Raw genomic sequence first — 23,543 nt, 5'->3', positions numbered from 1 at the left:
AAAATAAATTCCTGCTCCAGATTTTACAAGTAAGAAAATGAAAGCATAAGAGAATTAACTGTCTTACCAAAGATATTACATTTAAATACATGTACCGTTAATGGAACTTTTAGTCCGGTGTTGTCTTTGCTATGCCATAAAATTGGTCTGTGCTTTTTTTTCTTCATTTATAAAATGAGGATAATATATACCTATTGACAGTTTTTAGTTATACATATGAAATTGGAGAAATTAGTGAAAAAAGTTGTAAATTCTAGATTCTACCCCCTTATAGCTGAGACTAACTTCCATGATTCTGGCTTTTGACAATTGGAGCTCACGACCTAATTTCTTTATTGTAGTGTTATAAGTATACAAAATGCATATAAGTATAAAACCTATGTACTATTTTAAATGAGTGAATATTGAAACAAAATATAGATATTACTATATTTTTTCTGATTTATCCACCAAAATATCAGTTTCTAATTATCATATATTATTACTTTCCATATTATAGATTATTTTCTCCTATTTTCTTAATTATGTATGTATCTAGTTTTGTAGAAATAGCTCTAAAACTGTCAATCTGTTGGCTTAGAAGAGTAAACGAAGCATCAGGGACAGTGTGTTTGACTGCATTTCTAGTTTGTAAACAAGTCTTGGTTGGATAACTCTGTTTATGAAGTGGAAATGTGGTCAACAAACCCTTAGTCCCTACAGTCCACAGAGAAGGCTAAATCTGCTTCTGATTTTTATATGATCAACTACATAAAATATTGATGCAGTTAAGTGATGCATTGCAGTTGTCCATCTCTCTGTACTCAAATTTAACATGTGTTTACAAAGGGATGCTGATCTGGAAGCAGATTGAAACAGTTATGTATTAAAAGTTTGTTAGGACAACAGATTGAAAAATAAAAGTTTATTTTCTGATTTTCACACTTTTCATTATCATACAGAGTATGGGTCTACATTTTTATTCTAGCTTCATCTCTGTTCATTTTCCTCTCATTTTAAACTTATTGCCTCATCCATTAATTTGCAGAATTAAAAACCATAACTGAATTTCATTACCTGTGTTGTGTGCTTTCCAACAGTGCACATCCACACCAGGCCATAGCAACCCTGATAGAGCAGCCTGTGTGATCCTTCAGTAGGAAGGGATGTGAAATGCAGGTGGTTAGCGGAGTGTCCATATCTTTAATGAATGTCAGCCCTTGAAGCTGAGCTCACCTGCAATAAAAGATTTGAAAACTTTTCTAATTAGAGTCAGTACATTAAATTAGAGGAAGCAAATCTATTGACACCCTGGTCAGTTTCTAAAGGCCTTCCATAGTAGCTTTCTACAACATGGATGAGCCCTCCAGGAAAAGCTTTTTAAGGAAACAGTCTTAATTCTGCATCAAAATGACTTCTTCTGTGGTGAACTGAATCAATCACAATTTGCTGAGACTAGATCTTAAGTGTTCTTGTTACAAAAGAAAGAAAGAGAGAAAGAAAGGTAAGAAAGAAACAAGAAAGAAAGAAAGAAAGAAAGAAAGAAAGAAAGAAAGAAAGAAAGAAAGAAAGAAAAAGAAAGAAAGAAAGAAAAAGAGAAAAAGAACTGTGTAAGGTATGAGTATCTTAATTAGCCAACTGTAGTAAAATTTTCACTATGTATATGTATATCAAAACGTCATGTTGTACAGTTTAAATAAATAGAAATAAAATGAATAAAAATCTTGGTTTCACATTCTGAACCAGTTTACAAAGTTGGTTTGAATCCTTTGACATATACAAGTGAATTCTATACTGTTATTGGAACAATCCATGAACACAACACTCTTAGAAATCATCTCCAGTGTCTATTTTGCCTGTCTCCACTGGACAGTCACATAGTCAGTATTAGTAACTAATAAGCGTAGGTTGTCTCATGGAAGGAATGACTAAAAAGACATTATCTTTGTGGATGAAGGGTTATTACCAGAAGTGATTTTGTCTTCAGTTCTCACTGCAAAAAAATGCTGTTGGCATGTGGTATCATTTAGGATCTGTTGAAAACACTCTTAGCGGATCAGTTCAAGTTCTGCGCGTTTGCTTGAACTCTAATAAAGGCTGAAAGCAAGATCTCTCCACTTACTTTTAAGCTGGCTTTCCCTCTAAGAGAAAGCTTCTTCTGATTTCTGGTTCCAAACCCTTTTCTCTGGGGGTTACTGAGGTGGGAAAATCTACTCAATCTGAGCTGCTCCATATTCTCTAGCCCTCCATATTCCCAGTATAATTCATAGAGATTTATCTCTTGCATCGAGAAACCACATCTGAAACCCTTTCTGATCTGAAACAGAGAGCTGTTACAGATACGACTTTTTCCCACTTTCCTTCTCTGATGCACCAGCAAGAACAATAAACTACAGAGTTGAATGCTAGCTCTATCTTCACTAACTGTGCATCCATGGGCAAATTACATGACCTCTTTCTGTTTTAATTTACTCATCTTTAAAATGAGAATTTTGCATTTGATAAGACCATCCAAATAATTGAATGTAGTATTTTATGCAGAAGTATGCCTGCCTAGAATATAGTAGGTTTTAGACAAATAATAATTTGTTTATCCCTGAATCCTTGCATTAAGCTCCCAGAAAAAAAGTAGAGAGCAAAGGTGGCTAGAGGATAGTCCTAAGGATATATATTTGGGGATTTCCTTATTATTTGACAAATTAGATCCTGTGCTTTGAGGAAATGTATAATTCTGCCCCTGTATGCCTTCCCATCCTACACAGAGTGGGAATTTCTCTCCACTTTTCCATATTCCTAATGATAACTGCTTCTTTACTTCTTCTTTGGAGGTAGGGTGGGGAGTCCAGCACAAAATATTTTCTGGCACAACACACCTCTCTAAGAGATGCCACTTGTGTATGTTCTGCGGATACATTCCTGCTTTTCTATTAGTGCTTTCTAAAGAAGTAAAAGCAAGAATATCATAACCTTGCTAACAGAAGTTACCTTGTGGCTTTAGAAATGTCATAGATAGAAGGTATATTGTCTCAAATTTTTTTCCTCATTGTTGTGTCCTCATTTCCCTGGAACATAGTTGGTACTCAATAAATACTTGCTAAAATAATAAGTTATGGCTGGGTGTGGTGGCTCACGCCTGCAATCCTAGCACTTTGGGAGGCTGAGGTGGTTGTATTGCCTGAGCTCAGGTGTTCAAGACCAGCCTGGGGAACAGGGTGAAACCCTGTCTCTACTAAAAATACAAAAAATTAGCCGGGTGTGGCAGTGGGCGCCTGTAATCCCAGCTACTTGGAAGGCTGAGGCAGGAGAATCTCTTGAAACCGGGAGGCAGAGGTTGCAGTGAGCTGAGATTGTGCCATTGCACTCCAACCTGGGTGAGAGAGCGAGACTGTGTCTCAAAACAAATAAATAAATAAAAAATAATAAGTTATTAAAAACTGGAATTACTTTTACATTGATCTTATAACTAGCTACTTCATTTGTTTTGAAGTAGGACTTGGAGATTTAGGAATTGGTCAGGGAAGAGGTAACGGTGGTGGAGTAGATGAGGGGAGATAATGCAAAGTATTGTAACCTCAGGAGCCTAAGATTATACTGGTAGAAAGGAAGAATGAGAGTTCTTGAAATGTTCAAAGATTTGTAAGTCATCAAGGTAGAATGGCCCTGACTGTTGGACAAGTATCCAACTACATTTTATTATCCTTTCACACTTCCGTGCTCCTGATAAAAATGCCACATTTTTTTCCATTCTTCTTAAACATCTAATACTTTCTCCCTACTCAAGACTCTCAGCTTACTCTTCACTTTTATTCATGGAGAAAACGCAAAGAACAACAACAGGACCTCGTATCCTCTTTCTGTTCCTATTCTTCTTCCCCTTCCCTTCCCTTACTGAAAAATTCAGTACTAAATTATTTAGGTGAGACCACACAAAACAGCCATCTGCATGAGAGTTAGGATGGTGGAAGGCAGAGTGTGGTAAGGAAGGTGTCTATGGAGCAAAGTATCCCAGCATAGGGCTTTGGAGCTCATGTGGGAAAAACAGACTCTCAACACCACACTTAAAAACTAATTGACATCTGCATTATATACTCTGCCTCCCTTCCTATTACTTGGGTTTATTGGCCCTTCTCCTATTCCAAGGTAACCCCCTCTTCTTGTACTAGGTCCCATCCTTTCTTGACTAATCAAGGACATCCATTCATTTCTTCTTCAGCATGTTTATGTCCAATTATGGCTAAAATGACCTGAGAGAATGGAAATAGGTGGGAAGTAAGATACCGGGTCTCTAGTCCTAGAACTTTTTAACCCACTCTGTGACTCTTAAATTCTCATTGTCTAGATTTTCTCATCTCTAAAATGACATTGTTGGAATAGATTGGTAGTTCTCAGTTTAGGGTGCAGAGACTCCTCACCAGCCCATGATGGCCTTCAAGGCATCTATTCATCTCCTACTATTGCATGTAAAATTTTGAAGTCATTGCACATGTGTTCATTTTGTTTTCAGATGAGAGAAAGGTCTGTGAAAACTGAACTAGAGTAGATTTCCTTGAAATGTCTTTAAGTCTTGACTTCATATGAGTTTAAGTTTTGAAAGAGATTACAAGAGATAGCCTGATCCTGCTCTGCACAGCTAGAAGGCAGTCTCAGTTCTGCCACATCCTGAGTATTTCACTCCTTTTCTCTCACTTTGTTTTTTTTTACCACCTATGAAATGAAGGTGTTGAATGAGATGATCCAAAATAATACTTTTCAATTTTACATTCAGTTCAACAAAATCAAGCCAAAACAAACAAACACATCCTGGTAGTTAGCTTGAATTCAGATTTGTCTTTGCTGTGTCTTCAGAAATTGAAGTCTTGAGCTGCTAATGTTCTAAGAGCACTTTGAGAGGGAAGAAAGAGAGGGTGGGAGCTGGGCAAGAGAGAGTGGAGATGTGGTTCCTGTATAAGACTGTAGCTGAAGGACTAAGCAACCTTCTAAATTTTAGAAGACTAAATCTTAAGGGTGACTGGAAATAGAAAGAAAAAAGCTTCATGGTTGCCTCAGAAGTTACTTGAGATCTCATTCCTTAAATGTTTAAGTTCCTAAATCCTAAAATAAATTATGAGAAATATCTCTTTATAGCATTGGATTATTTTTGAAGGGTTAAATAGATTGTGTAGTATCTAATGCTCCCTTGTTAGTCTGTTTTTCTCATTGGAATCTAGATAATATTTTGCTATTGAACAAATTAATTTGTCACAGCACGCATAATTTTGATTTGTTCTACACTCCCAGCTCTCTCCCTTTTCTCCTATGCTGTTGTTAGGACTTGTTATTTCTGTCTTTACAAGTGTGTCCTGTTTGCTTCAAAAAAACTAGATTCATGACACGGCTCTCAAATCATACACAGTACTAACAGAAGTTGTTAGTAAGCCTCTCCTTTTCCAAGTACAAAGTGGGCCTGGGGGCAACAGTGTGGAAAGCGGAAGGTCTATCCCAGTACCATTCTTTATCCGGCACCTACTGCATACCAGACACTACGCTAAACACTTAATGTCAAATTAGACATACTCTGTTCTACACCCTCACAGTTATCACAAAAGAGCTGGGTGCCTTCACTCAGGGATTTCCACTGGAATCTGCTCGTGCTGGTGTTTTGCTCCTTTCTCCCTGGAAGTGGGTGGATGTAATCATGACAAGGAGAGAGCCTTTAGCCAGTAGACAAGTTGTCTTCCTTTACTCCCATGGGGGAATGGGACAGAATGGGGAATTTTTTCGGAGTCTGGCCCAAACTCGGTTGTGCCTCGAGGTCCCATTAGGCTGCAGGTCACAGCAGCTGGAGCCCAGGCGCCCAGAACCGGTCACGCGTCTGTGCTGCCCGCTCCAGGATGCACAATAGAGTCATTGACTATTTATTTACTGGGTAGAACAAGGCTGCTGTTGACTTAATTACGGGAACCTCCCAGCCACCCCTGGGATCTTCAAATGACTAAGGGACTCTCCATTGCCACTAACGCATCTCTCCTTAACATAAGCCCCCAGTCCCCCTACCCCCACCCTGCCCCACCCAAGAATGCGCTCTGTAGGCGTGTTGTGGGGACCGGGGCGCAGAGCGTCCTGGGTGGTGATCAAGAGGGAAAGACTGGCGGTTTTGGCAGGACTGAATTTCTGTGTTTCAGAGCTATTCTGAGCCAGGCGCTAGCCTCAGGGTGTGGAACATGACCCTGCTGTGCCAGGGTCCGGCGAGAGCTTAGCTCTACTAGGGCTGCAGTGAAGGAGGAAGCAAAAGGGCAAGTTCTGGTCTCCAGCTCAGACAACTGGTCCCTGGGGACTCAGAGCCTCTCTACTTCCCGGACCTCGGAATTAGATAGATAGTGGAGAGCCACCAGGAATTGGAACTGCTAGGGGACTGCAGAGCCGTGGAATCCCAACTGGCCCCTTCTTTATACAACCCGTTTGAAATGGTCTCCTGAGTCCAGTGCGCCTGGCCTGTTCCCGCTTAGTCTCACTCAAATCTCCTCGCGAATCTCAGCTCGCCAACTTCCTCTGGGGGATACTGCTAAACTCAGCTCCTGTTAATATTGTAGGGCTGAGGATAAAATAGCAACGGTATTGAATAGATGTTGACTTTTCCGACCCAGAGGAGCGGAACTCAGGGATTGTTTGCAGAAGCTAATCGTTTCCACGGAGAAGCAGGGAGAGCCTGGTGCGCTCACCGCCTCCAGCCCCTCCCTGGAAGCCAAGCTGCGGGAATACTCAGGGACTCAGGTGCCCCTCCCCATCTCTGGCCTTTAAAAGAGTCCTCCCGAAAACTTGGACGGGTGACCGCCAAACCAGGGCTGCTCCCCAGACTCCTCTCTCCAATCTTGGAGTCTGCGACCTAAGGTTCGGCGCCCACTAGATCTCGAATCCGACTTCTTTCTGAAATGTGTTTAGGTTGAGAGTTGCTGTACCTGGGCGGGAGTTTGGTGGGGAGAGGAGGGTCTGCTATTTAAGGCGCCAGACATACACAGAGACATTGCGCCGACTTCCTGACACTCAGGAAAAGTCCGTTTCCAGGCATCTGTTCTCAGCAATGGTGGCAGGTAGCAGGGCACTGTGACTCCCGGCATCTGAGGGAATACCGGCAGCAGCGCTACCAGAGCGCGTTTGCTGTGTGCGCTGGAGGTCGGGGTGGGAGGGTGCGCAGATCAAGATCTTTCTTGCAAACCTCAAAGGGAAATGACCGTAGTTGGACTAAGAGGTCCACTTTGGAGACTACCAGCTGCCCTCCAAGCCCTGGCAGTGGAGAAGTTTCGTTGCTATGGTTTCGGAGAGGTATAAAAGCCATCACCCAGAAGCAAATGTGTTTGGGCTCCTTATATGTGTTACCACCCAAGGCTAGGCAAATTCCTCGGCGCTTTGCATCACTCACTCCCTGACAGAGCTTCTCGGCCTTAGTCTCCCCATCCCAAGAGGCGGGTGTGCGCTAAGGGAGCGAAGTCCAGCCGGAGGCATCGTAACATCCAAGTCTAAGGACACCAGGAATTCTCTCGCTCTAGCTCCTGTGGTCCAGGAGTGGGAGGTATCCCCGAGTAGCCGCTGTGGCCAGGGGCGTGCAGGGGCCGCGGGGAAAGGAGCGCGGCGCCTTTAAACCAAGAGGCGAGGAACCCCCGCCAGGAGGCGTGTCTGTCTCTGCCTCTGCCGCCGCCGCCGCCGCCGCCGCTGCTGCTCCTCGGTCACCGTCTTCGCCTTTGCCGTCACTCGCGCTCGGCGCCGGCAGCTGCGCTGGTCGGTCTGGGAGCCGGGGACTTTCCGCCCGACCTCCTCCGGCTGCTCCTCCCCGAGGACCACCCCACCCCCTCCCCACCCACCTCACCCCTAGCGCCAGGTAAGGACTACCCGGCGGTGGGCTGCACTCCGGGCTCCTTCACAAGGTGTTTGTTTTCAAGAGGACGGGAGGGACTGCGGGTGGGCGAGGGGCATTTTCCACCTGGAGAGAAGGAAGAAGGCAAACAGCAGCGCTGCGGACCTCAGTGTGCTCGGGGCATCCGCTGGACCGATTCACTGCGAGTGTCTTTGTCGGGCTTGTCTCAGCCAATTCCCGTCAAGCATGCAAGTGGCTCTGTTGGCTGCAGTCGCCTATGTTCTCCACATAAAATGATTTAATAAGTGGACGTGTCAGGAAGTGGCCTCGGCTATGGGGACTCACGCGAGGCGAAGAGAATGAGACAGATGGCAAGAAACTGTGTGTCTGCCTGCGGGTCTGACGAACTCCCCATCCCTCCTTCTGTCCACCCATCCTTCCATTAACCCTACTCCTTAGTTCTGCGCTGAGGAAGTACATTTATTTTTACCGGTACCCGTATTAAGAGCTTCTGAAAAAACTTGGAGGGCCTCCCATTAGGGTAAGGAGGGGGCAGTGTTACCAGGGTGGATCATAAACCTCAAGAACTTTTAACGAACCACATCCTCTGATATTTTTACCTTTAAGGAGACAGTTTCTTTACCAAACAACACGACCGAGCTGAGGCTCTTTAGATAATGATTTCCAATTTAAGCAAAGGGGAATATTAGAAAACTTACTACTACTAGTCTTTTGGTAATGCACAGATTATCTTCTATCATTTATTCATCTTCATACTGTAAGTATTCTGTCATCAGAAATTATCTTATGGATTGATGATTATTTTCATTTCACGAGAGATGATTGGTTCATTTGAGTCTTAATTAGTCAGTTTAGTTGCTGGAGGAAATGCAATTGTGTTTCAATCTTGATTTGTCTTAGTTCATTACTTTCTAACTTTATCGAGTCTATTCCTGTAATCACCAAGACAGCCTATCAACTTCCAGTGGCCTTAAAAACTTTTGAGTCAAACAAACAACAAAAAATTGAAATGCACAAGAGGAATGTGATAGAGAATTGAGCAATGTTTGGAAGTCTTATCTGTTTGTTTTCTCCTATTTAAACCCATTGAAGATCACACAGGCTGAAATTAAAAAAAAAAAGTTCTGGGATATGTAAATTTATTCCACTTCAATTTCTTAATTAAGACAATTATTTTAGTATCTAAAAATTAATCAAAACTCTAAATGTCATTAATCATCAGTGCAACAGAATGTTGGTGGAACAGATAATGTGTTCAGAATCATAAGGGATACCAAAGCATGCATAGTTAAGAAGAGTGAGTTGCAAGTATGCAACAGTGTGATTTCAACTGAAACCTGATTCCGTCCTGACTTTATTCTCTGAGATCTTTATTGCCGTATATAAACACACTGTTTATTTTAGCTAAGTTGCAGTGCAACAGGCCACTTTGATGGAATAATAGGTTAAGTGTTACTATAAGATGAGGTTTCTCAAATGTCACGTAACAGCAGGACTTCTGTGACAAGTCAAGTGAAATCCTTAGTAAGAATTCCATGTGAAAAATTTAAATATAACTATGGTGTGTAAGAACCTTTGAAACATCTTTGAAATTCAGGTTGTTTTGGGATATGTATTTGCTGTTTCCAGCAAAAGGTATAGGCATTGTCTTTTTAAATGTTGTGCTATAAAGATTATTACACATTTCCTCATACCCCAGCAGGTGGCAGCTAACTAGAATAAGATTCATTTTCACTGGGAGAATAGGAAACTAAAATTGCTTCTCAAGTAATAGTGCACAAGAATAAGAGGTCATTAGTATACGCAACTATAAAAATATAGTGAAAGATGAAGCTAGAGGTTTTTGTTGTTATTGTTGTTGGAAGAAGCTTTACGTTGACATGATATGCATTTTCTTCTTTGTCAATTTATCATAGGTTTGATATTTGTGTTAGTCTTCTATGATTTTTTTTTGAAGTATACTTCTAAACACAGCTTCTCTCTGTGTGTGCATGTATGTGTGTATTTGCAGTTTATCTCTGCTTTGACCTTGGAACCTACAGAGCTTTGGCTCCTAGAAATAAAGAGTGCCATATGGTTAAAATGAGGGAAAAAAATGAGACCATAGAATAAAATATATAAATCTTACTATTACTTAGTATATATAATTGCCTGATATCCAATAGCAGTGGTTTTCTTTTTCCTTTAAGGAAGGAGCAAATTACAGAACTGACACAATTTTTAAAAGGGTTAAATCTAGTCAGTGAAATACTGTATAAGGAATTTATTCATCCTTTATATAACCTCAGAACTATGATGTGTGGTATCAGTATTGGGGAGAAATTGTAATAACTTCAAAATTGCCACACATTAAGGCATCAACTATGCCACCAAATCATTTTATTGTAGTATAGGCAGGTAAATTTAGCATTTCCCCCCTAGGAAGTGAGTGAGTTTAATGAGAAAGAACAAGAATTAATCTAATTACCCTAGTAACAGATGGAAATCTGGAGGTGGAGAATTGAAAGTGATAACTAATTGTACATTTAAAAAATGTCTTTAGCCACTGAATATTGACAGCATGTTATTTGGCATTCTGAATTGTGGTCTTTCTGGCAATTTTTTTTGTACTGACAAACAAGTAGTTCAGTGTTCATGAGGAAACTCACAATTAATATGTGGTTTTTTAAATAATATGCCTTATTACAAAAAAAGATGACTACATCTTGGGCTTATCAAGCAATCCCAGTTAGTTGCACTGAAAAATACAACACAGTTGATAAAATAGTCCTCTTGATAATGTGAACAATGCAATAATTCCAATTCCTTTACTCTGTGTAGTAGAAATTTGCACATTGTCACTCAAATATCATGTTAGTCATTTATTGTACTACTTTCAATGTACTACTCCAGAATAAATAATGCCAGGAGCGCTGTCCGTGGTACTGAAGAAAGGTCGTCTCCAGTCTTTTAGAAGTTCAATTGGACAGGTGGAATTGCTATCTGTTGTGTTAAAGCCTTTCAGCTGAGTTAATGGATGTAAATGAATCTAATTTACCATATGTGCAAAATTGGTTATTTGGGGATCAATTAATAGTAAAAAAAAATACAGTCTTTTAACTGTTTAATTTATTGTGTAATAACTTCGTGAATATAGAAGTTTGATCTTTCACTTTTCCAACTAGACATCCAAATAAACCCCCCAAAATAAATAGTTTAGAATGCTAGTTTCAAGTGGAAAAGTTGCGACCATAATGTAAAATGTCATTATATTAACGGAATACATGAACAAAGAGATATGGTACATTTTGTTTTCTCACGTTCCAATAAATGCCAGCTACACTGCGAAATTTCAGTATTTTGATTAGTCACAATAAAAAATGCTATTTTCAGGCAGTAGATATCAGTTATATTGGCAGATAAAAATGCAAAGAATTATTTTTTTCCCCTGGCAGTCATTATTATCTCTGCTAGGATCAAAAAGAAAATGAACAAACAGAATGGAATAAATGAGACAGCTAATACAAGACAGAACATGTTGGGCTGTGTATGTGTTTTATAAGAGAGATTTTAAACACGAACTGAAGGAGTCGCTAGATATCCTTGGTTTTAGCTCTAGGTGTTCCTTTTAAGGTGCTCAAATAGTCGAATTATTTGATTGAATTGCCTGCTAGACTGCAGAACTAGCCATTCATGATACTTATTTTTGACACTGCTGTTATTGCCTCCATCTTAAAAAAAAAATCAATGCCACTTAATGCCTTTGCAAAATGTAGATTTCTCTTTAAATCAGCACCTTATAATATCTTAAGAAAATTTAAATTAAAAAATCACTTTAATGAAATGAAAACATTACAGTGTTTTTTGCTGTTTGGAGGAAAAATAACCAGTCAAATATTCATATCACTCATATCACTCCTTATTTAAAAATTAGCCTTCAAATAGTATTTTTTTTTGTAAAATTTAACCTATGCCCTGTTAGTTGGTTATGAAAAATAGATTAATTATAAGTTATAGGTCTAACAGTTTGCCTTTTGTGATGTTTAATCATTTAAAAATGCTGACAATGATATATTTATTATACATGTTAGTTTCACTTAGTGTAAAATATCAGCATTGCATATGTTTAATAAGTAGACAGCATATTACCTATTTTAATAATAAAAATGTATTTTTATGTTGAAAGAAATTCTATTTCTGTACTTTATTTCTTGAATAAACTCCTAAAGAAAGCCAAGAGAGTTACTGCCTGGTGACTCTAAATATTTCCACCAGAAAACTAGCAAATGATAAGACAGTTTTAGAGGAATCTATAACACTCAATGTCGCTCAAGCTATGATCTCATATTCTGCCTCTTTAGTAAAAAGAATGTTCAAAAAACCAAAATACAAAGAAATTTGGGAGTAAATATTGAAGGCTTTAGAGTTTGCTGCACGAATTCAAACATCATTGTTTTTATATTCACACAATTATTTTCTTTGAGCTTAAAAAATGGATGGAAAATGTAATTTCTCCATTTTAATTTGATATTTTTCCCATAAAAGTTCACTGAAGAAATTTCTACTTCTGAGTAGCAATCAAGGAATACCCCAGTCAAGTTTTTAAAGAGTGGGTTTACCTCTCCAATTGCATTCCAATCTATATTCATTCCTGGCCAAAATAAATTTTAAAAAAAGTATAAATAAGACTCTTTCAACCTAACCACAAGTTAGATTTGCAGTAAATCCCTCCGTCTTAGATCACTTTCTTTTTTACAGTTGCCAGAAAAACTGACTTTGATTTAGCTAGTAATTTACTGAAATTCATCAATTGATTATAAGAAGCCCGCTTACATACACCAGTCATTCTCTCAGCAAAGACTTATTGAAAATAAAAGCAATGTCCTCTACATAAATAAATCGACTTCTTTCTTGCAACTCAAGGCGGGCTGTCAGATCGGTTGCATAATAGATATTGGGGAGCTCACTGGCCGGGAGCCTTAAGAGGAGAGCAGCTATCTCAATCTTTCTCACTTAATCTTGGCTTCACGTCAGAAGCTGTGCAGCAGTGCAGTAGAATAGGGCCTGGCAAAACCCTTGCGAGCAAAGCGCCTTTTGTGCCGGGCTGTGGCTTGCTATCGACATCTCGTCCGTTACCAAGGCTGGATTTCCTATTGATTTCCCTCCTCCTCTGCTTCCACAGGCTCGCGCGGCCGGACATTGTGGGTGTGCGTGCTGGATTTCTCCCGGATGCTCTCCGACTAACATGGATGTCCCACCATTCCTTGCAGTGGAAGGTTGTTCCTTGGCGCAGTGAGTGAAGAACATGCAGCGATTGCTAATGGGTTTGGGAAGCGGAGACTCCTTCCTCTCTCTGTGACCATGCCGTGATCGTGTCTGCAGTCACCACTCGACGCATCCTTATTTCTGCCCGAACCCGGGAGCCGAACGCTAGATCGGGGAAGTGGGTGCCGTGCATGTGGGCACAGAAACACCATGAAGATTATTTTCCCCATTCTAAGTAATCCAGTCTTCAGGCGCACCGTTAAACTCCTGCTCTGTTTACTGTGGATTGGATATTCTCAAGGAACTACACATGTATTAAGATTTGGTAAGATTCCCCATCTCTCTCGGTTGCCTGGTATCCGCTCCGAGGCAGCCGGATGTAAACAGGCGGGTTCGCTCTGCCTGGCGGTGGGCTCCGTGGATTCTGATCTGCTCACTGTTCTGTCGTCTCCTGGGGCTTTTAAAGAACTCCTTGTGCTTTCATTTATTCTCTTCTTTATTTTTATTTTTAGCCGCGGGAGGGTGAAGGGAGGGCCAGTGTCTGGTAGTGGTCTCTGCATTACCTCCCCACAGTAGCTTGCCAAGGAGATGATGATGACGCTGGAGGCACGGTCAGCCGCCACTCGCGCCTGTCTCCCCCGGAGCCCTGCGAGCTTGCAGGGGTGCGCTGTCCGCGCGAAAGTGCGCGCCGGGGCTGCACGCCTCTCAGCTTGCGAGGCTGGTGAGTTAACACCCGGTAACTCTTTGGCGAGTTGCGCCTGTCCGCTTCTGCCAGTGACCAGGGCAGTTCTCACGTGCAAATGAAAGGTACTAATCCTTTTGATTTATTTTGCCAGAGAGCCTTTTCGATTGTTTTCACCGCTTTTCCAGTCCCTGGTCCCCTTACTGGGATGCAGAGCTTTAAAAAATGTTGTAAGATTCGAGGTTCTACTTAACACAGGGAGGCTGCTACTTAGCTGGAAAGAAATAGCGTCAAAATTAGAACAGCTTTTTGTTTGTTTTTGCTTTTAACTTGCTGAGTCCCCCTCTCACAGCTTTCTGGACGTTATGGACTAATTAATGAAAGATAGTATCTGGGGGCGGTGGGGAAGAGTAGTTGTTTAAGGAGGGGTGACTAAGTCTGCATCTTTATTTCACTCTGGCAAGACGAAAGATGCTAGGTAGTTACTTTTTTTTTTTTATGGAAATGCATTGCTTTTCTGAGAATCAGGTTTTCTTTGGAGCTTGGAGGAAAATCTAAACGTGGGATTCCAATGGAAACCCTGGTCAGAGGGTCAGAGTGATTGCTTGGATAAATGAAGCATGGGCGACGCTCCGGTGCTCTGGATGGCCAAAGGAGTTTTAGTAGGAGCAGAACTAGTCAGGAAAAGTTCTCTAAAGTAGATAAGAGGAAGAAAGGAGAAAGCCAACAGGATAAATGCTCCCATTGTAGGCACTTCCTCTGACAGTTTAAGTGGATTCAGACCAAAGAGTGCAGGACACCATGTAATCCTGAGCATATGTCTTTGAGATAAATGCAGACACATTAAGTCACTCGGTCAAATTTAAACTGAAGAGTGATTGCCTGCATCTTCTATCATGCCAACAGCATCTCCTGTCTTCCCATTTTCCTGTGTGTGTGTGTGTGTATGTGTGTGTGTGTGTGTGTGTGTGTGTTTTCCCCCCAATGATAAAATTCACGATCTCTCCTAGGCTTTGTAGAACCAAGGTAGGGATGTTTCACATACATTCGAAAAGGGAACCTCACCCTACCACACATTCATACAGATGCCCACAGTCAAAAAGCCTGCTGATGAGAAAAGAGGCACTGGGTTATAGCTGGATCCCTACTGTAGTAGTTTTCATGCTTTTTTCATGCCTTTAGATGGTACTTAAGCACGTTGCTCTTAGCAACAAGCATCCACAGGAATGACTGTTTCTGTGGACAGAATTAAACAGGTATCTATATAGTTGGAAATGTGTGTGTACGCACACGGGGGTGTGTGTGCATGTGTGTTTGTGTGTGTGTGTTTTCAGCAGTTAGGCTTCAAATATGGTAAGTGCTACCGTATGGTAGTTTGCCCAATATTTGGAGTATTTCATCCCAAGTAGATGGAATCCTGAGGAATTCTGATGTGTGTTTGTGAATGAGTGTGCGTTACTAAGTGTGTTTGCTGACTAGATGGAAAAAAGAAGACTTGGGGCCGGAAAACTGCCACCAATACTCTAAGGATTTAATTATTGCCGCTCTGGTCTTGCAGCACAATATTTGCTGAATCATTAGATTGTTACATTCGCTGATCATTTCATATCTTCATATTAAAAATCTTGGCGACTGTAGCAGAGTGTGTAGCAGCTTTCCAAAGGAGCTGTCTCTCACACACACGCACACACACGCACACACACATACCTACACGCAAACAAGCTTTCTTAGACCAATGCTTACTAAAAATGTCTTTAAGAAATATGGTAGTAGGCAAAGATCTCCACACTAGTCCCTTGATAACCCTAAACCAACAGTCCAGCTTCTAGATAACCTGCTGTTTTCTCTATTAACTTCAAACATCTTCCACGTGGAGATGCATTTCTTCCGATTTCTGACCTGAGTTGTGGGGAAGAAGGGCTGTGTACATTGTTACTGAAACATTTCCCTGTTGGGGCTATTTTGATGCAATGGTGGGAGTTTTATTTTCTTCTGGGGTAAATATGTTTCTGAGTGGATTGGATGGTTGGTTGAGCACGTATAAGCCACTCTTGAGAATGGTTATTTTCAACTTTGGCTCAAAAGTCGAGCCAATGCCTCATCTCTGGCCCCGTGCCTTGGAATGGAGCAGCTGCCCCAGTGCTGGAGAGACCCGCCGCCTCTGCGGGGGAGGCAGCTTCCAGTGCCCCTTCCATCCCCCACCCTTGGCGTGGCTAGGCGCCGGCAGCCGCCAGGCGCCTCCGCCGCGGCGCTATGGCAACGGCGGAGCCCGCCCAGGCGGCCACCCCAGCCCCCCTTCCCGGCTAGTGGAGGCTCTGTGTTACCCTTCCTCTTGCTCCCACTAGGACTGTGATTCGATCCAGAGTCCTCCTGTCACCTCCTGTGAGGCGAGGGGCAGCCCCCGCTTAGAGTGCTGAACCCTTGCCACGTCCCTAGCCTCCCCCGCCAATCTTCAGCTTGCGCAGCCCTCTTCCCCGCGCTTCCCTCTCCCTCTCTGTGTGGCACACACAATAAAACACACATACACACACATATTCTCTTACACACACTCAAACATAGATACACGCGCGCGCGCGTACCAAGACACATGCGCCCCCCAGATGCAAGCCTCAGACTTTGGCACAGTGACGTCTCTCTAGTGCTCAAGAAAACTTTACAGTTACACCCAGGAGCGCCTCTGTCCTGTTTTCCCCTTAATCTCTAGCCCCAGCCGACTCCCGCTTGACTGCACAGGCTGGCCTGCTCCCCTGCAGCCGCTTAGCAAACATCTCTGAGAAAAGGTATTACGGAGCACCGACCCTAGGGTGCTGCCCCGAGGCCCTATGGCAGCGACCTGAGGGTCAGCCAAGGGTCACCTCTAGGCAGGCGGGAGAGCCCCTGGCAGTGAGTCTTGGTTGTTACCCCGCCTTTGATCCTGTGCTGGGACAACTAGGGTTTTCCTGAGTGCCCACCCGGCGGGCAAGGTGCATTTTAGAGAGTCAGTTCTCCTGCCCTAGGTCGAGCCAGATGTTCTCTGGCCTGCTTTTCGGGGCGCAGAGCCTGCGACTCTCCCAGGCAGGCGTCTCCAGAGCGCTGGCCCAGCGGGCACAGGGCATCCAGCGCGTCCCAGCGTATGTAAATGAGGCATCTTTGTTTCTCCGCAGCTGCGTCCCGGCCTTGCCCGCCCCTGGATAGGGTGAAGGCGGGACTCTTCCGTCCGCGGGGGTGTGACTAATTCGGCCTCTAAGCCGAACTGCGGCAGCGGAGGTACTTGAACCTTTCTTTTGTTACTTTAGTCGCTCCTTCTCTTCCCGGGATGCACTGACCGACCCCTGCACCTACGGAAGTGCGAGGAAGCTCAGAAGCCTGCTCCGGCTGTGTGCTTTGCTGGGCTGGCCTTGGGTTCACCGTTCAGGAGCCCTCGCATGTTTAAACATCTTCTTTAAGAAATCATTCCCCAAGCTATCACTTGTTTCTGATCTTCGAGGTCAGGTTGTCATTCGAAATCTTCATCTGAACTGGAGTTTACAGCTCCAGTAGCAAAGACATCAACCCAAGCTTAGACTCCTGGGCACCATCTCCAAGGTTTTCTTTCCGAATTGCTGAGTATGTGGTAGGCCATGTCTTCCCTTCTGATGTTTCGACCTAACTTTTCTCTTAAACAAGCCGGTGGAACTGCTGTCTTAAAGGTTTCCCAGCAGAAGTCTTCCCTCCCAGACGCGCTGGGGTCTCTTTGGCATTGCGCACTGACCACCTGTTTGTGGGACAGCACACAGTCACCTCCTTGCGTACACGCAGAAGGTGAATACAGCCAGTTTAAGGGACCGCCTATACGTTGTTGGATAAAATCTACGACCTGAGAGAGAACAGAAAGGGTTCCTATGGAAATCCCGTTATTTTACGGGGCATACCATTTGCTCATAGATACAATAATTAGTAGCAGATGTACTGCAACATCGAAAAGTGAGAGTGAATTGACTGAGCTTACAAGCCGCCACTCTACAAATTCTTTGAAAGAGATTTTTCCTCCTTTGAGAGGTGAGGTGGGCGGGAGGGAGGAGTGGCCTTACATCTGGAAGCAGGAAAATTGACTCTTGGGAGGCGGGAATGGGGGAGTAATAGCGGCTACTATCTGCAACAGATAAAGCCCGAACACCTGCTTAGCTGAGCTGTGGAATGCAAGGGAGAGAAATCGTTCCAAGAATCGCCAACACAACGACCACACTTTTAAAAAATCAGTTTTTCTCATAAGTTCTCACTTACTCTTAAAGCTTCAAAGAATAACTTGATGTGATCCATCAACAGAGGCACAATCATTTCAGAAAATGACTTTGAAAAATGATCTTTTTGTCTTCTAGAAATTGCACGCTTTCTCTACCCAGATACATGAAACTCAACACATTTTCTGGCTTTGTGAGATTGTCTTTCAGAAGCGAGCATGGTTTATATGTCAGTAGACATTTCTTCAGACTAGCTTTGCTTTTTGGTTTAATGCAAGTGATCATTACAGTGTGTTCATTCCTTGAATTCTCAAATGACACTCTTTCAACATTTACTCAGCACAAGAAAGTTAATGTGAACTCCTCTCACACGAAGAAGGAAAATACCATAGATCAAAAGATGGTGTATCATTGATTATCAGAACCTTTTCAAGTTTGCTCACCATTACATAAAGTGTTGTCTATGATAACAATGACATAATCTTTCATACCATTTAGTTATCATAATTTCTGATAAAGAAAATGCCTTGCTCTTTTGTGGTAGAAATTTAACGTTCAGTGAGAGAAATTACTTCACTTTGTCCTTCAGTTCTTAAGATTTGACTTTGTTATGGTAGCCCCAGTTACATTTATTGGCTGGAAATTGTCAATGCACATTTTTGCCCATCAGAGTAGAAAGTAGTTTACTGTCTTTAAAATGTAACATACTTAAATTATTAATCTACTGCATGCATAATACTTAGGGCTTGCAGGAGATCCTTGATTTTCCTCAGTAGCATGGTATGATATATTGAAATTTAAGTGTTGATTGTTTTTCATTTGGGTAGTGAAGATTTATCTTCAAAGGGCTTTCAATTTGTAGTCCAGTTATCAAAGTGTTAGAAGTGCTTCAAATGAATCTTCTACTCTAAATCTTAGCATGAAAAGTAAGGTCAGAAACCCCTGAAAGCGAAGGAAGTAGGTGCACATCATCATTATTGACTAGTCTAGATTAAACACCGAAGAGGAGGATTTCAATCTGATAACGTCATAGGGCTTCCTGTTTTTCTTTGCTGCTTCTGCTGACAATTTTGTAAGGTAATTAAATTGGCTGATTGAAGTCACAGTGGTCATGGGGCGATAAAGACCATTTGGATTTAATGGAATTTAAAACAACAGAGCACTGAACACAACTCTTACAGAACAAGAATTTTAATGGCCCATTCAGGGTGCTGACTAAATAGAACGCCCTTAACAAGTTTAATTGAAAGGGCAAGGCAGATTAGCACTATATAGTCTTTATGGTTGAAGATTGGGGAATTAAAATTATCCCTTTAAAAGACTCATTAATGCATTATCAAGATTTAATGTAGATTAAATAAGCTTTCTTTAAATCTTTATCATATACTGTGAACCTAGGTTTAGGACCAAGTTTCAATAATAAAACATTTTTAAGAGCTGATTTAATAAATGGAATTATAGATCTTTCTCATTTGAAAAACAAAAGGCATTTAAAATTATTTGAGCATATACAGTGTGTTGAAGGGTAAGTTTTGATGATAAATTCTCTGTGTTCTAAAACTGAAAGAAAATTGGACTTTTCTTTAAAATTTGATTATTGGTATTTTTTTCTTATAAAGAAAGCTAGGCAGTAGTAGAGAAACCACAGAGACAATAAAGGAATGTTCTCTTCCTGCAGTTTCAATAGAGTAATAGGTATTTGATCTATTTTAGGTTGTTTTTAAAATCCTGACCTTTTTTCTTACTGAAACTTCTATATTCAGATTATTATACTTCAATGCATTCCAGTCCCTTCTGCCCCTGAAGAAAGGGTAGATCACTGCTTAACATTGGGAACATTGAAGTACAGTCAGTCCCAAGGTGAAAGTCAAGTCTCAGTCACATATGAGATAATTCACTCCACCTGTTTCTTGCCATGTGGCATTGCCTACTCAGAGTTGTCAGTTCCTTTGATATTTCTAGAAAAACGTGAAACCAATTTTTGTATAAAAATCTCCCAAATTTTATGTATGCAATTTTGAAAAATTTTGTTAAACTTCAGATTTGTAAACACCAAAAACATACAGCAGGTGAGGGGGGATGTGGTCACATTTTTACCCTCTGGCCCATTCACATTCCACAGTTCCTCTAAGGCACACCTGCTTCCCTCACATCTCTTTGATCGCCAAATAAGTAAAGTTTATTTGTCTCTTGCCTCACACTCTTAAAGCCAACTGTGTTATATTTTTGTATTTTTCAAAGTGACAGTTACCTAACTGATAAAACTAATTTGTGGTAAAGGGAGTGGGGAGGTTAAAAGAGACTCAGAAAAAACTTTTCTGCAGGATTTTTTTTTTTAAATTTTTAATTTTACTTTTGCATTTGTGTTTTGATAATCCTCTTCAAAGATAGCAGCATTCAAATATGGCATTTGGTTTTTAGGTTTCTGCTTATAGGTTAATTTAAACTCTTTATTTTCTTAACTAAAAACAATAGTATTTTCTGGATTTAGTAGAAAGTTAGGTCACTAGAGAGCAGGGCCATTTGTGAAGATCTGAAAGGGTGGGGAGGTTATGTCTTTTAGTTATTTTTTCTACTGATACATGTACTTCTATCAGTTTTTCTTTTTGGTTAAGTATTGCCCTGTTCCATGGCCTTATTTTAAGACAAGTATATTCTGGAAGAGGAAACACATAGTCTCAAGACTGTAGAGTTAGGATGAGTTTATTAGGATCGATCGATATTGTCTGTGACAGAGATGCTCAGATACGGAAGAAAATACTGGGTGCCTAAGGGAGTGCTGAGTGATTAGCACAGGTGTAGAAGGGAGGCTGAGAAAAGAGAGAAGTTAAATGACATTTGATACACAGTCTTTTTAAAATTTACTGCCAGACATCCCAATGCTTTGTAAATTGGTATTTTGCTTGTAATAATCCAAATCTTTTAGTATAAGTGCTTATTTTAAATAAGATGTAAATTATATTCTTACATTGACACTTTCTCCAATCAAAATGATTTTTAATGCTTTTTACCTCCTTTTCAATCAATTAACTGCTTTTCTATTATTGAACTAAAGCAAGAATTTGGAAGATGTTGCCTCTAGCTCTCATTTCTGTCTCCAGCTCAGTCTCAGTCTAAGTCCTTGACCTAGCACAATGATAATATTGCTCAGCTAACATGATCAAAGAAACAAAACAAATATTAATGAAGTGTTCTGCTTCTGAAATTTCAATATATTCATAGCTATTCGGTCTATTTTATGTTGTCATTTAATCCTTCCTTTCTTACCTCTCCCTTTACTTTCTGAAGCTTCCTGCATTCAATTCATCATAGGTTTTAGTGCATTCAGGTCCTTCCTTCCCCAGAAGAAATGAAATGGGAGCTCTCAAAATGAATGAAAACTATAGAATCCTGGATTATCTAAACTAAAGGCGAATTCAAAGGTCACCACACTTAGAGTCCTAAGTTTAGAGGTGAATTGCCAAGGACAGTTAAATAGCTTGTTCTAAATTGCAATTAATGTCAGATTTTGTACTAAAACATGATTATCCTGGCTGCCAATCTAGTGATTTTTTTAACTGAATTTTGCTGTTTTTTTTTTTTTTTTTTTTTGGTGTAGCCTCTGACTCCCTGTGCTTTGAATCCATTTTAGAAATAATTCTGGCAGCTCCCCTAGAAGTGTGTCTACTTTGTTTTATTTGCCTTTTCTTTCCTAGTACATTATCTCATAGGTTATTGCTCTTTCCTCTTTTTTTTTTTCCTTAATGTGTAGCCCTATCAGCCTCTTGCATACCTGCTTACTTGTTCCTTTTCTCAGTGTCAAAGTTTTTGCTGCATCCATTCATTCAACAATATTAAAGTGAGCATATATTATGTGGCAGGCATTTGGAAAACAGAATTCTAAGACTTAGCTTCTGCTATTAAGGATTGTGTAATCCAATTAAAGAGAAAAGATATGTACATATTAAAATATCAATTGTATGATACAGAAAATATATACAATAGTTGTTTAAAGGAGATTATTACAGGCTTAAGTTTTTCCAGAAGAGATGGGATTCTGGCTGGTGCCTGAAAACATTGTGTGATAGAAAGAAGGGGGAAATGTATCATTGGTGGAATACTCAGCACAAGAAAAGGAATTTAGAAATAAATTAAGAAAATGAGTGTTGGGACAGATAATGGGCTAGCACTGTAGGGGCATAGATAAGGCCTTGATTTTTCAGAGCTTTAATATTTAGGTTACAGGGTTTAGACTCCTATGTGTATCCGCTGGAAAGCAATTGAAAATAGAGGATGGGCTTGACTTGGTCTGCAATAAGCAGTCAAATGATTTTGCAGTCTGTTGCTTTCATTTTATGAAGAATAAGTGGATCTTCTTTCTCTTACTGAAATGAAAGCAAAAGGCACATCTTTGTCCTTGATCGCTGAAACCTTTAAGGTCTTGAGCTCAGATCAAAGATTATATTAGTCAAAGTTCTCCAGAAAAATGGAAAACACACATAAACACACGCAGCAGGGAGGAAGTAAGAGAGAGAGAGAGAAGAGGAAGGTGTGGATATTTATTATAAGTAATTGGCTTACCCTATTATGGTATTGTGGATGCTAACAAGTCCTAAGATCTGCAGTTGGAAAGCTAGAGACCCAGTGGTATAATTCTAGTCTGAAGACCAGCAGACTTGAGGTCCAGGAAGATTCAGTGTTTCATTTTGAACCCAAAGGCATGAAGAAAAAAGGAAAAATAAAACCCAGGCTTTAAGGCAGTGAGGCAGGAGGAATTCCCTTTTTTTCTTAGGAGGGTCAGTCTTTCCACTCTATTCAGGCATTCAACTGAGTGGATGAAACCCACCCACATTACAGAGGGCAATCTGCTTTGCTCCATCTACTGGTTTACTGATTCAGATGATGATTTCATACCAGCACACCCTCACAGACACACCCAAATTGTCTGACCAAATGGCTGGGCACCCCAAGGCCTCATCAAGTTGACATATAAAATTAAACATCACCCAGATAATTCCTAAGCAAAATTCTGAAAGGAAATAAAGGAATGTCTTCTTAAGACATGGCCAGATCAAATGATTAAGCAAGGAAAAGTTACCAATTAATCTCAAGGAAAATGCATTAGAGAACAATTTACAAGGACTGTATACTTCTTTGAGGGATACAGTAAATTGCCCTCAAGGAATTCTCAATGTTTTATGTTTAGTTCTAAGACATCTCTATTACCTGAAACATTGTGTGTGTGTGTGTGTGTGTGTGTGTGTGTGTGTGTGTGTGTGTGTAGATAGTAAGTATAGATATCATTACATTCATTTCTGCCTAATAGTGTTGTAGTCAGTGATGGACTGCATGTGCAACAGTGATCCCATAAGATTATAATACCATATTTTTGCTGTATATTTTCTGTTTAGAAATGTTTAGATACACAAATACTTACCATTGTGTTCTGGTTGCCTGTCATATCCAGTAGAGTAACATACTACACAGGTTTTCAGCCTAGGAGCAATTGGCTATAACATATAGCCTAGCTATATAGTAGGCTATACCATTTAGGTTTGGTATAAGTACACTCTGGGTGTACTTACAAGGTAAGTACAATCTGTGATGTTCA

At 40.8% G+C, this 23,543-nt stretch overlaps 1 protein-coding gene across 3 annotated transcripts in view; it reads left to right on the top strand.

The window, feature by feature from the left end:
• Positions 1–7,702: 7,702 nt before the first annotated feature.
• GRIK2 (glutamate ionotropic receptor kainate type subunit 2) overlaps positions 7,703–23,543 on the top strand; it is a 699,047-nt gene continuing 683,206 nt past the window's right edge. For 2 of the 3 annotated variants that reach the window (XM_015136997.3, XM_078001239.1), the window contains exons 1-2: positions 7,703–7,831; positions 12,990–13,397. In XM_015136997.3, the coding sequence (XP_014992483.1) occupies positions 13,283–13,397 (115 nt within the window). In that variant the 5' untranslated portion in view covers positions 7,703–7,831; positions 12,990–13,282. Of the gene's footprint in view, positions 7,832–12,815; positions 13,398–23,543 lie in introns of those variants that run through there. The other variant, XM_015136995.3, reaches the window with a different exon arrangement.

This window comes from Macaca mulatta, chromosome 4 (genome assembly GCF_049350105.2).
Source record: "Macaca mulatta isolate MMU2019108-1 chromosome 4, T2T-MMU8v2.0, whole genome shotgun sequence".
NCBI lineage: Eukaryota > Metazoa > Chordata > Mammalia > Primates > Cercopithecidae > Macaca > Macaca mulatta.
Note: the sequence above shows the minus strand (reverse complement) of the source record. Positions and strands in the feature narration are given on the sequence as shown.